Source organism: Panthera tigris, chromosome C1, assembly GCF_018350195.1.
Source record: "Panthera tigris isolate Pti1 chromosome C1, P.tigris_Pti1_mat1.1, whole genome shotgun sequence".
Lineage (NCBI taxonomy): Eukaryota > Metazoa > Chordata > Mammalia > Carnivora > Felidae > Panthera > Panthera tigris.
Genome location: NC_056667.1, coordinates 174,507,108 through 174,524,623, shown reverse-complemented (window position 1 = coordinate 174,524,623; position 17,516 = coordinate 174,507,108). Strand labels below are relative to the sequence as shown.

The 17,516-nt window shown below is 37.5% G+C and overlaps 1 protein-coding gene across 10 annotated transcripts in view; it reads left to right on the top strand.

The window, feature by feature from the left end:
* COL5A2 (collagen type V alpha 2 chain) overlaps window positions 1-17,516 on the top strand; it is a 381,687-nt gene that overhangs the window by 290,207 nt on the left and 73,964 nt on the right. For all 10 annotated transcript variants that reach the window (XM_042994889.1, XM_042994886.1, XM_042994887.1 and 7 more), the window contains one exon: window positions 16,398-16,622. In XM_042994889.1, the coding sequence (XP_042850823.1) occupies window positions 16,439-16,622 (184 nt within the window). In that variant the 5' untranslated portion in view covers window positions 16,398-16,438. The remainder of the gene's footprint in view (window positions 1-16,397; window positions 16,623-17,516) is intronic.

Sequence of the window (17,516 nt, the reverse complement as noted above, 5' to 3'; positions counted from 1 at the left end):
ATACTTAACCTATAGAGTTGCATTAAATAACTCTTAAATCACAGCTATTCCATTAACATCATAAGAATATCTTTTCATCCAGTTACCTCCCATTAAATCAGCATGCAAATGATCAGGTTTAAATTTTTTTTTTTAAGATCACATGCCCTATTTTAACACAAAATGAGCAATCACACTTATTCCATTGTTTGCTTTTATTTCTAATCATTACTGCCATTCAGATTAATTGTGACTGAACTGATCGTTACTGAATAGGACAAAATTGAATTGTACCTTGGTCCTTGGAGAGAGGTTTCTATTTTCAAAGCTCTCAATTAACAGAAGATTAAATTTCAAAAAAAGAAGAAAACAGTTAAGAACTTTTGTAAAGACTATTTTAGACTTCAGAAAAATGAAAGGAAAGGAAAACCTGAATAAGGTATAGCTAGTGGTTATTGGTTTGTTTTAAATTGTATTTTTCAGTGTTGAATTTTATTGAATTTTTCCCATTTGGCCTTTTCAGCATCACCTCTTTAGTTTAAATAAAGTAGGTAGAATGAAGTACAATGTTTGTTATTAGGGGAGTCATATTTATACAGTGTAAGCTGAATTTTCTGGGGGAAAATTTCATTTCCTGTGTCCTATAAAAGAGTCTAAAAGGGACTAAGTAATATTGGTATGCAGTCATTTACTATTCATACTCATCAAGATGCCTGAAGGCTTATTTGTGTCATGGAGATAGTTTTTCCCCATCAATATCCTGTGAAGCCTCAGGAAAGCTAGGGGAAATTTCACAGGATATTAGGATGGTAACATTTGGTGGCTACACAGACATAACATCAGGAAATGAAATACTGACTGTTTAGAATTGGGAACTGAATAGAAAGAATGGAGTTACATTCTTAGTATGTTTCACTTGCTTCCCTTTGATAAAAAATTCGGCAAAAAAAAATCCCAAAACATCGTAGTCTCTCTTTTCTTATCTCTAAGGTAAACCATGCTTTACTCTTTTTCTCCTTTCAAGTTAATCCAGACTCCTCTTCCTCTTCATTCTTCATATGGACCATCAGTTTATTACTCTTACTTATGCGAAATCCACATTCAGAGTGTGAATTTTAAGTTTTATATATAAAAACTTGTGTTCCCTTTATTTTCTCTCTATGGTAGCAGTGCAACTGTCTTACTTAGAATGTAGTCATTAAGAGTGTGTGGTTGTTCAAATCTTGGCTCTGTCACTCACTGACTTTGTGATGATCCACTCTAAGCCTCTCCCCAAGTGGTTGTAAGGATTAAGTATAAACTTTCCCTATGACATTTAGCATAGCTCTCACAACACAATACCTCATAGCTATTAGTATTTACACTGGGTTGTTTTTTCTTACATATTCATCCTAATATGCCTCAGTCGGATTTAGAATCTTTTCCAATCAAGCTTCCAATTTATCTTCCAAAAACTTTGATTTTTTTCTATGTCTACACCATTCTCCTTCCTGTAGGTATCTGTATTAGTTTTCTAGGCTGCTGTAGAACAAAGTATGACGAACTGGGTGGCTTAAAACAACAGAAATCTATTGTCTCAATTAGGAAGGTCAGAAGTTCAAAATCAAGATACTGGCAGGGCCATGTAGACAGAGAATCCTTCCTTGCCTCTTCTTAGCTGCTGGTGGTCGCCCACAGTCCTTCACTGCCTTGGTTTGCAGCTGCACTTCAGCCCCTGCCTCCGTCACATGTGTCTGTGTCTCTTTGTGCCTTCTCTTCTTATAAGGACACCAGGCATATTGGATTAAGCGACCACCCTATTCTAATGTGACCTCATCTTAAGTAATTACATTTTCAAAGGACTTATTTCCAAATAAAGTCAACCTATCTTTTTAGGGCACATAATTCAACTCACAACCATATCCAATAGATGTTACTTCCTCCATTCATTCTTGAACCTTGAATGTCATTTTTAAATTTTTTCTAATATCTTGTCCCACCTATAGTCAATCAGACCTTGCATGTTTCATATCTGGTGTTTCATGGATTTACCCCTCTTTCTTCATTCCCAGAATAACTATTTCTCCTAACTACAGTATAACATTTTCAACTAGTAGCCTCTACTTAAAAAAAATTAAGTTTATTTATTGATTTGGAGACAGAGACAGTGAGAGCAGGGGAAAGGCAGAGAGAGAGAGAGAGAGAGAGAGAGAGAGAGAGAGAGGGAGAGAGAGAGAGAATACCAAGCAGGCTCCACACCGTCAGCATAGAGCCTGATGTGGGGCTTGAACTCACAAAACTGTGAGATCATATCCTGAGCTGAAATCAAGAATCCAGCCGCTTAACCGACTGAACCACCCAGGTGCCTTTAGTCTCACCTGCTTCCAGCTCATCTTCAATTCTGTGTATAGATTAATGTTCCTGAAGGTTACTTCTATATTCTTCTCTTCATTCACTTATTTACCCATCAAGCATTTATTGGAGATCTTCTATGCATCAGGCATTGTTCTACACTAATGATACAGAGGTAAAAGAAATGTTTATCCGGGACAAATGTATACTCTGGTAAAGTTTACATGTAAGCAAACAAGTAAGTTTGATAGATTGTTGCAGATATTTTGTTAGATGTATGGGCAAGGTGAAATCAGAGCACAGAGAAGAGAAATTACATATAGGGAAGGGGCAAGTCATGGAATCCTTCTAGAGGTAGAAGCATTACTCTTCCCAGAATTCACATTACTCTAGATGGAACCATCCTTTTCTGATATGACATGTTTGCCCTCCTCTCCATGCTTTTTTTTAGGTGGCCCCTTCTCCCTTCTCAGGCAGTCTTCCTTACCTTCACCATCTCAAACACCTTGCATTTTTCAAGGCCTACTTTAAACCCATTTCTGTTCATCCTTTCTCAGATAATATCAGCTCATAGTGATCCCATCTTTTAAAACTTCTTATACATAATTTTTCAAAGCTAGTATCTTACATAAATTATTTGCTACCTTAAGTAAATCTGTGAAAATGGATATGAATGGGTTTGCCAGGAATAACATAAAGAACTTCTAGCATAGATATTTGATACCTTATTTCTCACTGTTTTCTAAATTATAAACTTGCATTCATCCATGGATGAAATTCAGTGTCTTTCAAACTAAATGTTAGACAATACAGCTATGTTTGACTTCCTAAAATGCCAAGGCCATATAATTCAGAATTCTGTATCTAAATTTTAAAAGTGGTATTAAATTTGGCTTTGCCCAATTTCCAAATGGTTGTAGAATTGGACCTGGAAAAACGCATTTCTACTTCATCTCAGCATTGCCAGGCTTAGTCATTAGGGCAACTGGATCCTCCCATGTTGCTGTGTGCCAGTTCCTGGCTTCTGCACAGCTGGGTGGCTCTGCGACTGATGACCTGTGCCTCCAGTCCTCTCCAAAGCACCTAGCTGTGGAGGTGCTAGGAGGTTTAGAAACAAGAGTGCTGTTGTTTTACCCTCAGGCAAGAGAAGAGGTGGCAAAAATAAATGAAAATAGGAAGCAATGAGGGAGAGGAAGTGCTGTACTCCTTCAGATCCATCCTGGCCAGTTGGCAAAGAGAAGGAGTCCGTTGCCAGTTACCAGCAATGAGCCAGGAGTGACAATATTATATGGCTCGGAAGTGAGTTTTTGGAAGAAACCACTTTGGATCTTAGTTTTCTCACTCAAAGAAAAAGAGAAAAGAAAAACAATGCATATGTATGCATTTCAGCAGTACATTCTGGAAAATTTTCTTTGTAGTTAATTTGTTTCATTACTTCTGAATTCCCAATATTTGACAAAGTAACGGATAGATAATGAGTATTTGTTGAATGAATAAATTTATGTTATCAAAATGTATTCATTGTGTTATTTTTATATTTGCTTCTAGAGTAAGTACATTTACTTTATCATTTGAAATCACTCTTTTTTTTTAACGTTTATTTATTTTTGAGACAGAGAGAGACAGAGCATGAATGGGGGAGGGGCAGAGAGAGAGGGAGACACAGAATCTGAAACAGGCTCCAGGCTCTGAGCTGTCAGCACAGAGCCCGACGTGGGGCTCGAACTCACGGACCGCGAGATCGTGACCTGAGCTGAAGTCGGACGCGTAACCGACTGAGCCACCCAGGTGCCCCTGAAATCACTCTTAATGCCAAAGATTCTGGAAACTAAAACATACAAAGAAGGCTGAAACCCACACAGGAGATCTCATAACTGGCCTTGGCATAAGACTGTTGTATTATGAGAACTCATTAGGTGGTATGCATGTGTGGGCTTCTACTCTTTCACTGATATGTATTCAGACTGCCCTAGAATATGAAATACACTTTATTACCAAATAGGACACCGAAGGACAGTCAAATAAATGATCAGTATATTCCTAAGATAACATAATACTATTTGGAATTCTGTATTCTTTTTACTCCTAGCTTACTTGAAGTCTGCTTTTATAAACATAACTTTCCCCCTCATATGATTGAAGGTTATTTTTGCTTCAGATTCAAAAAAATCCTCAGTTGATGTTCCTGAGAATTAGTTCTGGTTAATGAAAATGAATAGCATTAGGCAAAGACCTTGCAAAACACAGAGGAAAATATCCAGAATTGAGTTTATAAAATTTCAATGTGTATGCAAATTTTCCAGAATGTACTGGTGGAATACACATATACGCAAACTTATTTTTCTACTACAAGAAAGTTTCATGACCTTTTGTAGCTTCTGTATATTTTGATTGTTTTTGGCAAGGAGGCTGGGCTCCAAATGTCTCATTTCATGATCCACAGTGTACTCTTGTACTAGACAAGTATTCAGTAAAATCTGCCGTATAAATAAATATTGACTAAATGGATTAAATAATGCCTCCATTCCTTGTGCCAGATTGACTAATTTATTTAGATTAACTTTTAGCAACAGTTGAAGGCAAACATACTTGTGATATCCCAGAATATTTCATTTCACCTAAAAGTGAAGGCTCATATTTTATTTTTCCTATACATTGATAAACAGAGACACCGAGTCTCCTTTTCCATTTACTAAAGCAAATAACCCAGTTACTCTTTTTGTACAACCTAAATTTTACATTCCATAGGTTAGCAAACGTCCCACATTTTTCTCTGATCTTAACTCCTGTTAGTCACTGTTAGCACAAAATAACCTTTCCATGGCTATTTGGGATTGAATAAATAATTAAAAGTTCTGAAAACTCTAAATCTCACTACAGATATTTTAAGAAGGTAATGAGTGTTCTTTTCTTTTACATATATTCATAGCCACCATGTTTTAAGAAGTTAACATATGAATTAAACAATAATGATAAAATTCAGAGTTTTAACAGAGCCAAAAGGAATAATTTTGAACAATTATAAATAATTTAAAGCTTTTAAAATTTGATAAAGCTTGTCATGTTCATGTTACCTCTACAAAAGAGTGTTTTCATTTGGTCTCCATTCATTTACTTATTCAGGGACATAACCTCTCAAAAGCACATACATCTACAGATCAAAATATTGGATTCCATTTTTTAAAAAATTTTTCTTATTCAATCATAAGACAAGATATTCCTAGCTGAGTTCTATGTTTTGCTAAAGAAACTTGCAAATCTTCCTTCTCAATGTAGTAAAAGTGTATAGGGGGAAAAATATTGCCTTGTTTGGTCTCAGCCTCCTTCTCCTCTCCTTCTTCCTCCTCTTCTTCTTTCTTTGCTTTTCTTGTCTATTGTTCCCCCTACAAACACAGAAATTTCCCAGTGAATATAGAAAGTTATTAATATAGTTTTCAGTAAAGCAGCAGTCTCTCTTTCTCCTCCTGAATATTACTGTGGTATTTGTCTGGCATTGAGATTCGGTGCATGTTGGGGCTTTATCTTCAAACTGCAGCAAATAAGAGGGCCAGCATACAACCATGAATGTGCATTATAGAAGGTCAGTTGAACATGAGGACGAAGAGATGGATTTAGATTCGGAAATAATGGTTTTAGTCTTGTTTTAAAGAATCTGTTACCTGCTCTGGAAGTGACTTGAGTAAGGAATGCCAGAAATAAGGGTAAAATCCATTTTCGTTTATGTTCTTCAGTGAAATCACCTAATTTGTAATGGCCACAAAATAGACATAAATTAAACCTAGGTAGATCAGGACAAAAGTAGGTATTATTGGTATTAATTCAAGTCCCTAAATATACCCATGTGGATAAAATTAGAAATTATGCCTTCAGGATGAAAGCGGGGGGGGGGGGCCTTCCCCCAGAAATGAACTCCCGAGAGAAGAGTGCGTCAAGATATTTTACAATATTTGATAGTCAAATGAATGCGATCAAAGAGCCATTGAGAATGTTGGGTTGATTGTGAATGAAATTTCAGTTTGGTCAGGGCAAGGGCAGTGAATAAAGAATAAGTCAGTAAAAAATAAATTAGAAGACGTAACCTGGCTAGAACGTCTGGAGTTTCTCTAGAGGCCTAACTATTCTTCTGTGTTAGGGAAGACAAGGAAAGAAAGCAAAATTCAGCTGCAAAGAAATCTTAAGATAAAGAGTTGAAATCATTCTAAAAATGTTTCATCATGTATAGTACTTAATTTTATAGTCTTTTTTTTTTTTTTTTTTTAGTATAGTGGACACACAACGTTACATTAGTTGCAGGTGTACAGGGTCATGATTCAACAACTCTATACGTTATTCTATGTTCACTACAAGTATAGCTACCATTCATCACCCATCTGAGTCTCCCAGATTCTCTCAAAATATAAAAATAACTCTTTTTAGTTATAAAAATATATGTTCTTTTCAGGGCATCATATCTGGAATAAATAACATTAACACATGATATTCCCACAATGCCAGCTATTTTAAATCCCTGTAGATAGGGCCCACATCTGAATAGTTGTGAAAAATGAAGCTTTTTAAAAAATTATGTAATAATCCCAGGACCAAAGCAAATAAATGTTTAGATCTTTTCCTTGGTATTCTTACAATTGAATATTCAACAAGTTAATTCATCAAATACTTATTAAGCATCTACTTGGATCCTGAAACTATTATAAGATATTGAGATATATCAATGAACAAGCCAGAATAAATTATATCTGTGCTAATAAAGCTATTATTCTATCATGGGGAGGCAAATAATAACCATAAATACAGTAATATAGTAGGCTTAAAAGTGATAAGAAAGAACTATATTAAAAGAAAAAAGAAGGAGTAGGAACTAGTGGATTGAGAGTGACATGTGTGTGGCAATTTTTACATTTTTTGTAATGTGGTCAGAGTAGGCTTCATGGAAAAGGTGACATTTGAGCTAAGACTTGAAGGAAATGATGGGAAGCTGGAATGCGAGTACTATATCTTGGCCAGAATTTACTGCTTATTTACTTACTTTATCTCCAGACTGTATATATAAAAGTCACGATACCACTCATTTGACAGCAAAATAGCTAAGCAGATTTTTGGTTCCCCTCTTCATTTTAAGCAATATCATGCTGGGGAGAGATTAAGTAGACCAAATTGATTCAAAGCAATTCAAAGCTGTTTATGCATTTAGGTCAGCAGACACATTTGGCATAGCACAAATTGTGCTTGTTCATGAGGATTAACATTTGAGAAAAGGACTAGGGTTTGTGATAGAAGTTACTACCGAAATTTCTAGTGTATTCAACACAAGGCAGGCCTAATTTTCTTTGTGGTGTCTTTACAGCTATTCAATAGTTTGAGCCATGTTTGTGGAGAAAAAAAAAAATCCATGTCAAATGCATTAGCAGACTGTTAAGTTGGTTTTCCAGACAGAATTGTAGATGAGCATTGCATGTGCATTATGCGTAATTGTAGTTTCACATTTTGGCCACAATCATTTAGATTTCCCAATGATACATGGAAAGAAACTTAAGTAGTACCTAACATGAGAGATTTTCCTTTTTTTAATTTTTTTCCATTTTAACTCAAGTGAAAACAGCAGTTTTACTAGTTAACTGAAAAGCCTTTACATATGAGATTGAGGAATGTTTACTGGCTGCACTGAAGAAACTAATCACCTTTTAAACAGTTTATCTAATTTCATTTTATCTGTATGTTTCATTGAAATCCTGTGTATGAATTGTCTTCTTTTTACTTTCTCAGATTTCAAGGTAGTTTTTCAAGATTATTGCTTTAGAATGTAAAATGTGATTATTCTTTGTAATATAGAAATTTAACTCAGCTCAAATAATCATTGAATGTCTATTCTTGTTCAGTTGGTGCAATAAAAGAGTGGAGGTAGGTACAACAAAAGTAAAAATTTAGATAATCATCCTAAAAGGAGATTTAAATTTGGAGAGCTCTTTGGAAAGTCTGTAATGGATTGAAGAACAAAAGATGAACTCCATAGGTCTGCTCCATATTCACCTACCCCCTGACCCTCTCACTGACTTCAAGGCTGAGATTAAAAAAAAAAAAAAAAAAAAAAATATATATATATATATATATATATATATATATATAGTCTAGGGGTGCCTGAGCGGTTCAGTCGGTTAAATGTTCAACTTCAGCTCAGGTCATGATCCCATGGTTCGTGAGTTCTAGCCCTGCATTGGGCTCTCTGCTGACAGCGTAGAGCCTACTTTGGGTCCTCTGTCCGCCCCCCCTCTCTGCTCCTCCCCTACTCGCAGTCTGTCTCTCTCTTAAAAATAAACACACATTTAAAAAAGTAAAGAAAGAAAAATATTGTCCAAATATGAGACAAATACCCCTCAACTATCCCCGATGGCTTCATATGTATCTAATTTTTTAAATGTTGGGGATCAGATGAGGAAAGGAAAATGATGAATGTGGGATTGTTGGCATTTACTTAGAAAAGTCTGAAGGAAGGTCTCGAATACTCTAACCTCTTTGTCTCTCTCTCATGATAAACAATGCCCAAGAGCAGAAGGAAGAGGGGAGAGTTCCTTGGAAGATTCTCTGGAACCAAAGCCAGCAGCTGGGGCTGTGCCGTGCACTGGAAAAGGCAGCATCTGCATTTTGGTCCAGGGGGACACGTGGGACAGCCCTGCGGCTACTTCATTTGTTGCATAAGGCATTCTCTGCCCATTTAATGAGAGCAGCAGCCAACAGTGCTGTGATTGTAGTGTTTTAAGGACTTGCGCAGTCAGAGAAACTTTAAATAATGTTAGCCCAGACCTTCATAACCCCAGAAGGGGCCGTGGCCAGCTGGGTTAGGAAAGCTGAAAGACTGCTCTCACTTTCTGAAAATTGTTCCAAAATATGAGCTGTTTTGACTGACACAGTCTTCTTCCTTTCTGGTCACACAGAGGTCTAGATATGAGGGACACACCTGACAGGAAGCATCAAGTGACCTGTTTCCTTTTCATTCAAATAGAAGTCCCAAGTGCATATCCTCTCTGAGAAGTTTAGGGAAGGATGAAGGAGAGCTTCCTGTGCTATCTTTTTAATAAGTACATTACTGGACACTTCCTTCTTTCCTTCATTCACTCATCATTCATTCATGCAGCAAACATATTTATGAAAGGTGGATTAGATGACATTGGGTGTGAAGGTTACTGAGATGAATGTAGCTCTAGCTCCCAAGGAGCTCATAGTCCAGTGGGGGAAATTATCTGAACACTTGTCTGGAAAAGAGATTCAAAATTTTTGTGACATGTGAGAACTCTACATTATTTCTGCAAGGAACAACTTCAGTTAATGTCTAGGAATATTCCGCATAGGCTTAGGGATTTTTATTCCATATATTTTCCAGAGTTTTTAGGTAGACCCCAATCATTTAATATACAAAGAGAATCACATCTTTCCTGAGCAGTCAAAGGTTTCAATATGGCCATTCCTATGCATGCTTTTTTGTACAATTATATAAAGGGATATAGACCTGGGGCATAGCACAGAGGTCAGCCACAGCTCTGATAACTGAATTTCTAATAATCTGTTATAATAAGATGGTGGGTTTGGTCTGCCATCTAGTGATTAAGAACTGAATTCTTACAGCTACATTTAAAAGCACATAAAAGCTTTATGAGAAGACAAATCTATGAGGATGTAGGAGAAACAGAGGACAATTGAGTTACTCTTGAATAAAATGTGGATAGATAAAGTACATCTCTTCTCTCTAAGATATCAGTGCCAGGACGTTTGTGGTAATGACTTCACAGTGGATTGGTTCAATTTGTTGGAACAATTGGTAAGGGTAAAAGAACCCCATAGCTTGGAGACAAGATTTTTGGAAGTTACGACACCACAGAAGATTACAAAGTAATGGCAAAATTATCAGACATCCACCAGTCCTCTTCAATTTTAGGAAAGTTAAAGAAACATAAATAGCAAAATACAAGAGTCACAATATTGCAGTTTTGGAATTTTTTTTCAGATTTTATAAAAAAAAATGTTTACCCACGTGCTCTAAGACCAACAATTGTTTAAGTTCTAGGCTTTAAATCAAGGTTAATGTTAGCATGGGTAAATTTTTATGATTTGGGTAAAGGAGTCAAGATAGTATTGAATGTCTTGGAATGTCATATGAAAATTCCTATTTGTTTTTTTTTATAATATTGTCATTTATAAAATAATTGTGTCATGACAACTCCACTGCAAATTGTCTACAATTTTGCTTTCCATTTTACTTTTCTTTTCATTTACGTGAACGTCTATGTAGAAAGCAGAGGGGCAAACTAATCATAAGGTGCACAACTACCATGTACAAACCCAAGAGCTGCAAGACACCCTGTATTTTCTACTCCGTGTTTCTTTGTACATGTCTTTCATTCAGACATGAACAATGAGAGTTCACTGAGTTTTTGTGCCCTCTGTAATGTGTATGCATTCTTGTGCGGGGGAAGAGAAGACAGGGTTTAGCAGCAAATGTGGTTTTTCATCTCCTTGCCATTTAAAAGCATTCCAACTAACTTTCCACATCATCTTAAATTTAATTATAAATTCTCTGGGGAAAAGGACCAGTGATGACTCAGAGTATATAACTAACTTTTAACATTGTCATTTAAAGAAAGAAATATAGTGGCTCACTTCTTTGTCCCTTGGGTTGAGGTCATGCTGTTTTAAACTTTCAGGAAGAAAGTGATCTTCTATGAGTTAACACAAAAGAGAGAATGTATCTTTTTATTGCAACCTCAAAGAAGCCATAGAGAACAGGATAACTCACCCCGAAGAGGTCTCTCACACATTTTAATGATATTTAATTGGCAACTTTATTGCATGTCATTTTGATTTTTGTTTGTTTTTCATATTCTCTGTTTCCACATATCTAATTGTTTCATAGGTGCAACTGAGGTCTACTTTATAGTAATAATATATAACTTTTGAAAACAGAACATATATACTTTCAGTATTTTGCACATGCAATAGGAAGCACATACCCACTTAATTCTCTCTGTAAATATGTGCAAACACTTTTGTCCCCTTAGGGTGGAGAAAGGAAGAAACAAGCTACTTGATCTTACGGTGAATCTCATTTTCAGCCAATGGCATTTAGTGTTATTGGATTATTTCATTGTCAATCATAAAACTTCATGAATATTAAATTCTACTCCTGAAACCAATATTACACTATATGCTAACTAACCAGAATTTAAAGAAACAACTTAAAAAAAACTTAACGAACAAAATTATTCTTAAGGTATTTACCTAATTGAACTTTTCAGTAGACTATAGAAATAAGTCCATTTCTATATAGCTACATATAGAAATGTAGCTTCCTGATGAAACTACATTATTTCAAAGTGATTTTTCACCTAAAACTTACAAGGCTTCTGACCCTCCAGTAGCTTGCTTTCGTTTGAGGCAGGCGGCATCCCACACTGTGTCACACACAGATGGGAGCGTCAGGTAGTTGGTACAAATGGTCTGCAGCCTTTGTTCACCCTCTGTTGGCCCATCTTCCTTCCCTGACTTTTTCAACTGGACCAAAGATAAAGGGACTTTGTACCCTCTGATGGCTTGGGGTGGGGACATCTATTTCTTTCAAAGTTGCCAAATGTGTTCTGTTGTAGTATCCAAAAGTGTTGCTATTTCTGTGATTATCTCTGGGAAATGCCTTGACTGAATTTTTGATCGACGTTTGTTCGACGGTCTCTTCTTGGGTTCTAACCTTGGCAAACTTGCCTCGTAGCCGTGTGGGTGACCCCACACCATTCCCGGTAGGGTGTATGTGTTTGCTGGGCAGTCTGAGAACTCCCCGCGTCTCTGAGCCCACCCCTTACCATCACTGCTGTCTGCAGAGTGCCATGTCATGGAGAATGAAACTCTTGTTTGACCAAGAAGGGGAAGAAAGCCCTCCTTTGGGCTGGGGCTGCAGAGCTTGTGTCTTGACCTTCTCCCTGAGCTCTTGAGTCTTGGTGAGCAGTCATTGAACGCAAAGGACTGGAGAATCCTGACTTCTCCTAGTGTGGCAAACGGCCCAGGGAAGGGGAAGGTGCCTCTGGGGAACGCTCCATCTGTAACAGCCACTTTGCACCACTCACTCCTGGTTCCCTTCACAGTGAAGTTCTCTCTGCTCCATAGCTCAGTGCTCAAGAGGTGGGTCTGGGGCCGCAACTTTTGGGACTGACTTACAGACAGTGCCAAATGCCTTTTGAGTCTGTAACCTGCCCATGTGTAGACGGCCCCTCTTCTCCAGGGTTCACACTTTGACCTTATCTCTCTGTGTGTAGAGCAGGATAGAAATGTGTGTACAGGGGTGTCTGCTGGTACGTGTGTGTCTACACACCAGCGTGAGTGTGCATGTTGACATGGGCACCTCAGAACTCTGGCCTGTGCCCACGATTTCTACAGCTATAAAATGGTAGAGGAACTGCCCCCTACAGTAAAAACAGTCACCTTCCAAAAAGGTCACAGGCATCCTCCTATGATCGTTCAGAAAACACAAGATTTGAGTGTATCAGGGAAAAGCTGTTCTGACCTGGGGAGGACAGAGGACTTTGGAAGACATGCTCGTTGGCCTATTCAAAAAAGTCATATGTGACTCTAACGAGGGAAAGCAGCTTCATTTGGGGCCTTGAGCCCAATCAGATCTGCTTTTCCCCTGGGGAATGCCTGGTCCTCAGACTGTGCTCCCCAGCCTGCAGGAAGGAGTGAAGTGAGGTGGCCAGAGGGCAGCTGAGGGCAGGCCCCTCAGGAATGCATTGTTATTCATGTCTCTTTTCAGAGTCCTACAGTGGATCCTTAGAAAGGCTGCTGAGCCCCATGCTGGGTGCTCTGAGAAACAAACTGCAAGTGATGTTTCTGCTCTCCTAGAGGGCTAGTTTTCTCCAGGTCTCCCTCCTCAAGGCAACCCAGTGATGATTGTTCCAATGCTCCTGAATCTGAAGGTGATTCAGTTCTTTTCTTTTTTAAAATTTTTTAATGCTTATTTTTTGAGAGAGAGAGAGAGAGAGAGAGAGAGAGAGAGAGTGAACAAGAGAGAGAGGGAGACACAGAATCCGAAGCAGGCTCCAGGCTCAGAGCTGTCAGCACAGAGCCCAACGTGGGGCTCAAACTCACAAATCTTGAGATCATGACCTAGGCCGAAGTTGGACGCTTAACCGACTGAGCCACCCAGGTGCCCCCATGGATGATTCAGTTCTTAAGGTTTCTGGAAAAGTATCCATCCCAGCCCTTTATGAACCAGATCAGTCTATTTTACTGAAAGCCTTCTCCCCTTGGGAGAGAGAGTCCGGTAGATGACTTTGGAGGGAGGTCTGGCCATTGGTTTGGGGGTGTCACATGACCAGTGACCCACAATCTCCAGCTGCCCTGTGCTGCCAGGTGGGGAATGTGTTCTTTGTTCTGTGCTGGGGCTGAGGCCGGGGGCAATGCAGGCCCAGCTGGGGAAGCAGCCTGGCCTCTCCTAGGAGATGCTGTAATAGTGTGCTTCTGTCTTTCCTCAGAACCTGCTTTTTCCTTGGCAGTGAGTGCAGCCCAACCTCTAGAGCGGCTTCGTTTCTGCAGTGTTAACTGATCTCAGGGGTGTCAGCGAGGTGCAGGGGAGGAAGGGACAGAGATGCTGGGGCAGTGGCCAAGAGGACACCCACACCCTCCAGCATGGCCTTTGACCCAGAGGTTAGGGACCATGCCTATCACTTGTGGGTATGGTTTGTTACTGTTTGTGTATCTGAATAAAGTCTGAAGTGCTGTGACCTTTTTTTTTTTTGTCAATAAAGACATGAAACAAATAAACAAAATAAACAAAAGTAACAGGGCTTATTTGATGTACAAATTTCTTATTTTGTTTCAGAATAGTCCTGTATTACATGTTAAGGCAGGAATTCTATTTTCTCCCTGGCTTAAAATTCGTGAAACAGCACCAGGTACACAGAGCCAATATTGTTTTGTTGATTAGCTGTGTGTTCTGTGATAAACATCTTTTGATGAAAATGAAACAGATTAGAAACTTAGTGTCTTAGAATCTCCTTGTGAATGACACAGAAACCAGGATGTGGTGTCACGCTTTGAAAGCAACTTTCCATTTGCCATATAGCTGTGATGAAGGGCTAGATATGTGAAGCCAAGTATTCCATGGAGCAGTGAAAAGAATGTTATCCAACGAAAGCTTTCTAAAGTTAGGAAGATGGATATATGGGCCAATGTCTTTATCCTACGCTGAAATTTTTATCTGTAGTCTGCATTATCATTTGAGTATATTTATATGGCAAATGATAAATTCTTTCCATTGTAATACTTTGGTTAGTGACAGATGGTTGCATTTATCGTGGTGAGCATTTTATAGTATATATAATTGTCAAATCACTATGTCTTACACCTGAAAATATAATATTGTATATCAACTATACTTCATTAAAATAAAGAAAAATGATAAATTATCTTATAAACTAATGCATTTTTTAAGTTTCGGTTTTATTTTTGTAAAGTATACATTAATGCTGGTGCAATTAAGTTAGTGAACCATAATTCAGATTCACTCACTCATTCATTCATATCTATTTTGTTGAATGTTGGCTCCCTGCAAGGTATGGAGTCAAGCTTTAGAAATAGCATGATGAAAAAGAAAAACTAGTCCTTATTTTCATGGCATTTATGGTCTAGTGAAGGAGATAAAAAATAAAAAGTAAAAATGGTAAATTAGTATTACTTGTGATAGGTTTTATGAGGGCTGTGATTTTTGCCTGTCTGTTCACATTTTAGAAACTGGTTAATTAGCCGGCATATAAAACAAATTTAATGAATGGATGGGTGGACGACTGAGTTCTTCAAAAAGTACTGAGAGTCATACTAGTTGGATAAAGGTGGTCTCTTTAAAAAAATGTTTAATGTTTATTTATTTTTGAGAGAGAGAGAGAGAGAGAGAAAGAGAGAGAGAGAGAGAGAGAGAGCACGAGTGGGGGGAGGGAGATCTACTTCTATAGAGTAGTCAGAGAACTGTGGGGGCAGGTGACAGTAAGCAAAATGTAATAGTGAACTCTGTGTGCCTTCAAGGAGGGAGGGCAAAGTTGTGTAAGGACTGGGAGGGAGGAATCTCTGGGCTTTAGAATTTGAGTAGTTGGGAACGGTCTACAGGAATTAAACTAGGATGGTATGATATGATATGATCCACATTGTGTTTTAAAATACTATAGTTTTGTTTCTTAAAAGTCACAAAGTTAAATATATATATATATTTATCTTATAATAAATAAATTATATTTATCTTATAATTGTATTGTTATTGTTATGTGTGTAAACGTGTGTATATATTTTCTAAATCTGCATTAAGGTTTTATCTAAGTGTAGAAAAGTATTTGGCAAATATTATATAATAACTTACCATATTGTCGTGGTCTGGAGTCCCCTTAATTAATTTTTATGCAAAGATAATTACTGCATTGCCTTTTTAAGCTTTGCTATTCCTTTAGTAAACACCTTTAGTTTAGCAAATACAGTCCATGAAATGGAACACTATTATTTGTTTTCTACGTTCTGTTTAAAAATAATTTTTGAAAACCCATACACTCTTTTTAAAGTTTTTCTTCACGTTGCAAGAGTATATATTGTCATCTGTTGTTGTGGGATTTACTAATCTAAAATTTCTAGGGAATTGAAAATCACATAAAAGTTCACCAAACCCGGAAGTTATATGTTCCCTTTTGAACTATTCTTTTCCTCCCCCTTTCAAATGGTTTGTTTTTATCTCTTCTTACTGATTTTCCTATGTTTGGTTATCTATACCTTCATAAATGAAATCTTTTGGGAAGCATTATCTGATTAAATATATCTCCTTTGATCACTTTTTTTTCTTCCCCCATCATGCTGGGCTAGAAGTATAAGCATTTCATTGTGAATTGCATTTTGCTTTGTATGTAAATACCAAATAAAGTAAGTTCATCTGTATATTGCCTCCTTGGTAGGTTACTGCTTAGCCCAGAATTTTTAGAACCCACAAGATGACTCCCCTTCTTAAGTATTTCCCAGATTCCAAAATTTCAGAAGATTACTAACTTCCTTCCCCCCCCCCTTTTTTTTTCTTATTCTAGAAGGATATGGTGAAGAAATAGCCTGCACTCAGAATGGTCAGATGTACTTAAACAGGGACATTTGGAAACCTGCCCCTTGCCAAATCTGTGTGTGTGACAATGGAGCCATCCTTTGTGACAAGATACAGTGCCAGGATGTACTTGAATGTGCTGACCCTGTAACTCCCCCTGGAGAATGCTGTCCTGTCTGTCCACACACAACTGGAGGTGGCAATACCAATTTTGGTAAGAATGCTCAAGGCCAACTCAGAGCTGGTCCAGTGACTCATCTTTATAGTTGCGGTGGTTTCTGCTCTCAGAATTCAGCAACCAGAGAGAATAATTAAACCACTAGTCAGAGGCGTTTGGGGTTAATGGTTTTGCTCACCCACTTTATGTAACATTAGTGAGAGGGGGGGAAATAATTCGCTGTCTTCTTAAAAACCAGGGGAATTTTTGGCTGAATTTGGTGGTGTTATGTCTAATTTGAGAATCTCTTATACCACTTAAGATGGTCATTTGTTACCCTATCCATGCTGGGTACCTCCAAGATATTTGTTGGTATTCTATGAGGTACATTAATGTCCAAGAGGAGATCTAGAAAACATGCTTATCTTCTCTTGTGCCAAATTTGCTCTTGAGAATGGAATGATTATTTCTAATGTAATTTAATGCTAGAGTACCCTCTCTTACATTGGCTCACAAATGCAGAATGCTTTTAATGATGGCTCAGGAAGACAAGAGAATGGGATAGATTTCCTGGAGAAAAGGATGATATAAATTACTGGTTTTTAAAACTTATTTTGGAGAAAAATGCCTGTGTTTAATATAGAGTATGTATTTGAATACATGTGTTAAAGACACTTACATATAAGAGAAATAAGTTCATATTTTGTGAACCAGGTAAGATTAGCATTAAACTATTAGGTTATTTGTTTTAGCAGAGTCCTGAATGGTGACATGCATACCTCATTGTCAACATAGTGTCAAGGCTTTATTTCCCCCGGCCAAAAATTCCATTGCAAATCACAACAAATTTAATGAAGTATTCAACCATATTTTCATGGAAAAATTAGAGAGTAGTTTACCAACTCTCCTCTTGGATATCATTCAGTAGTAACAATATGCCTTGAATAAATA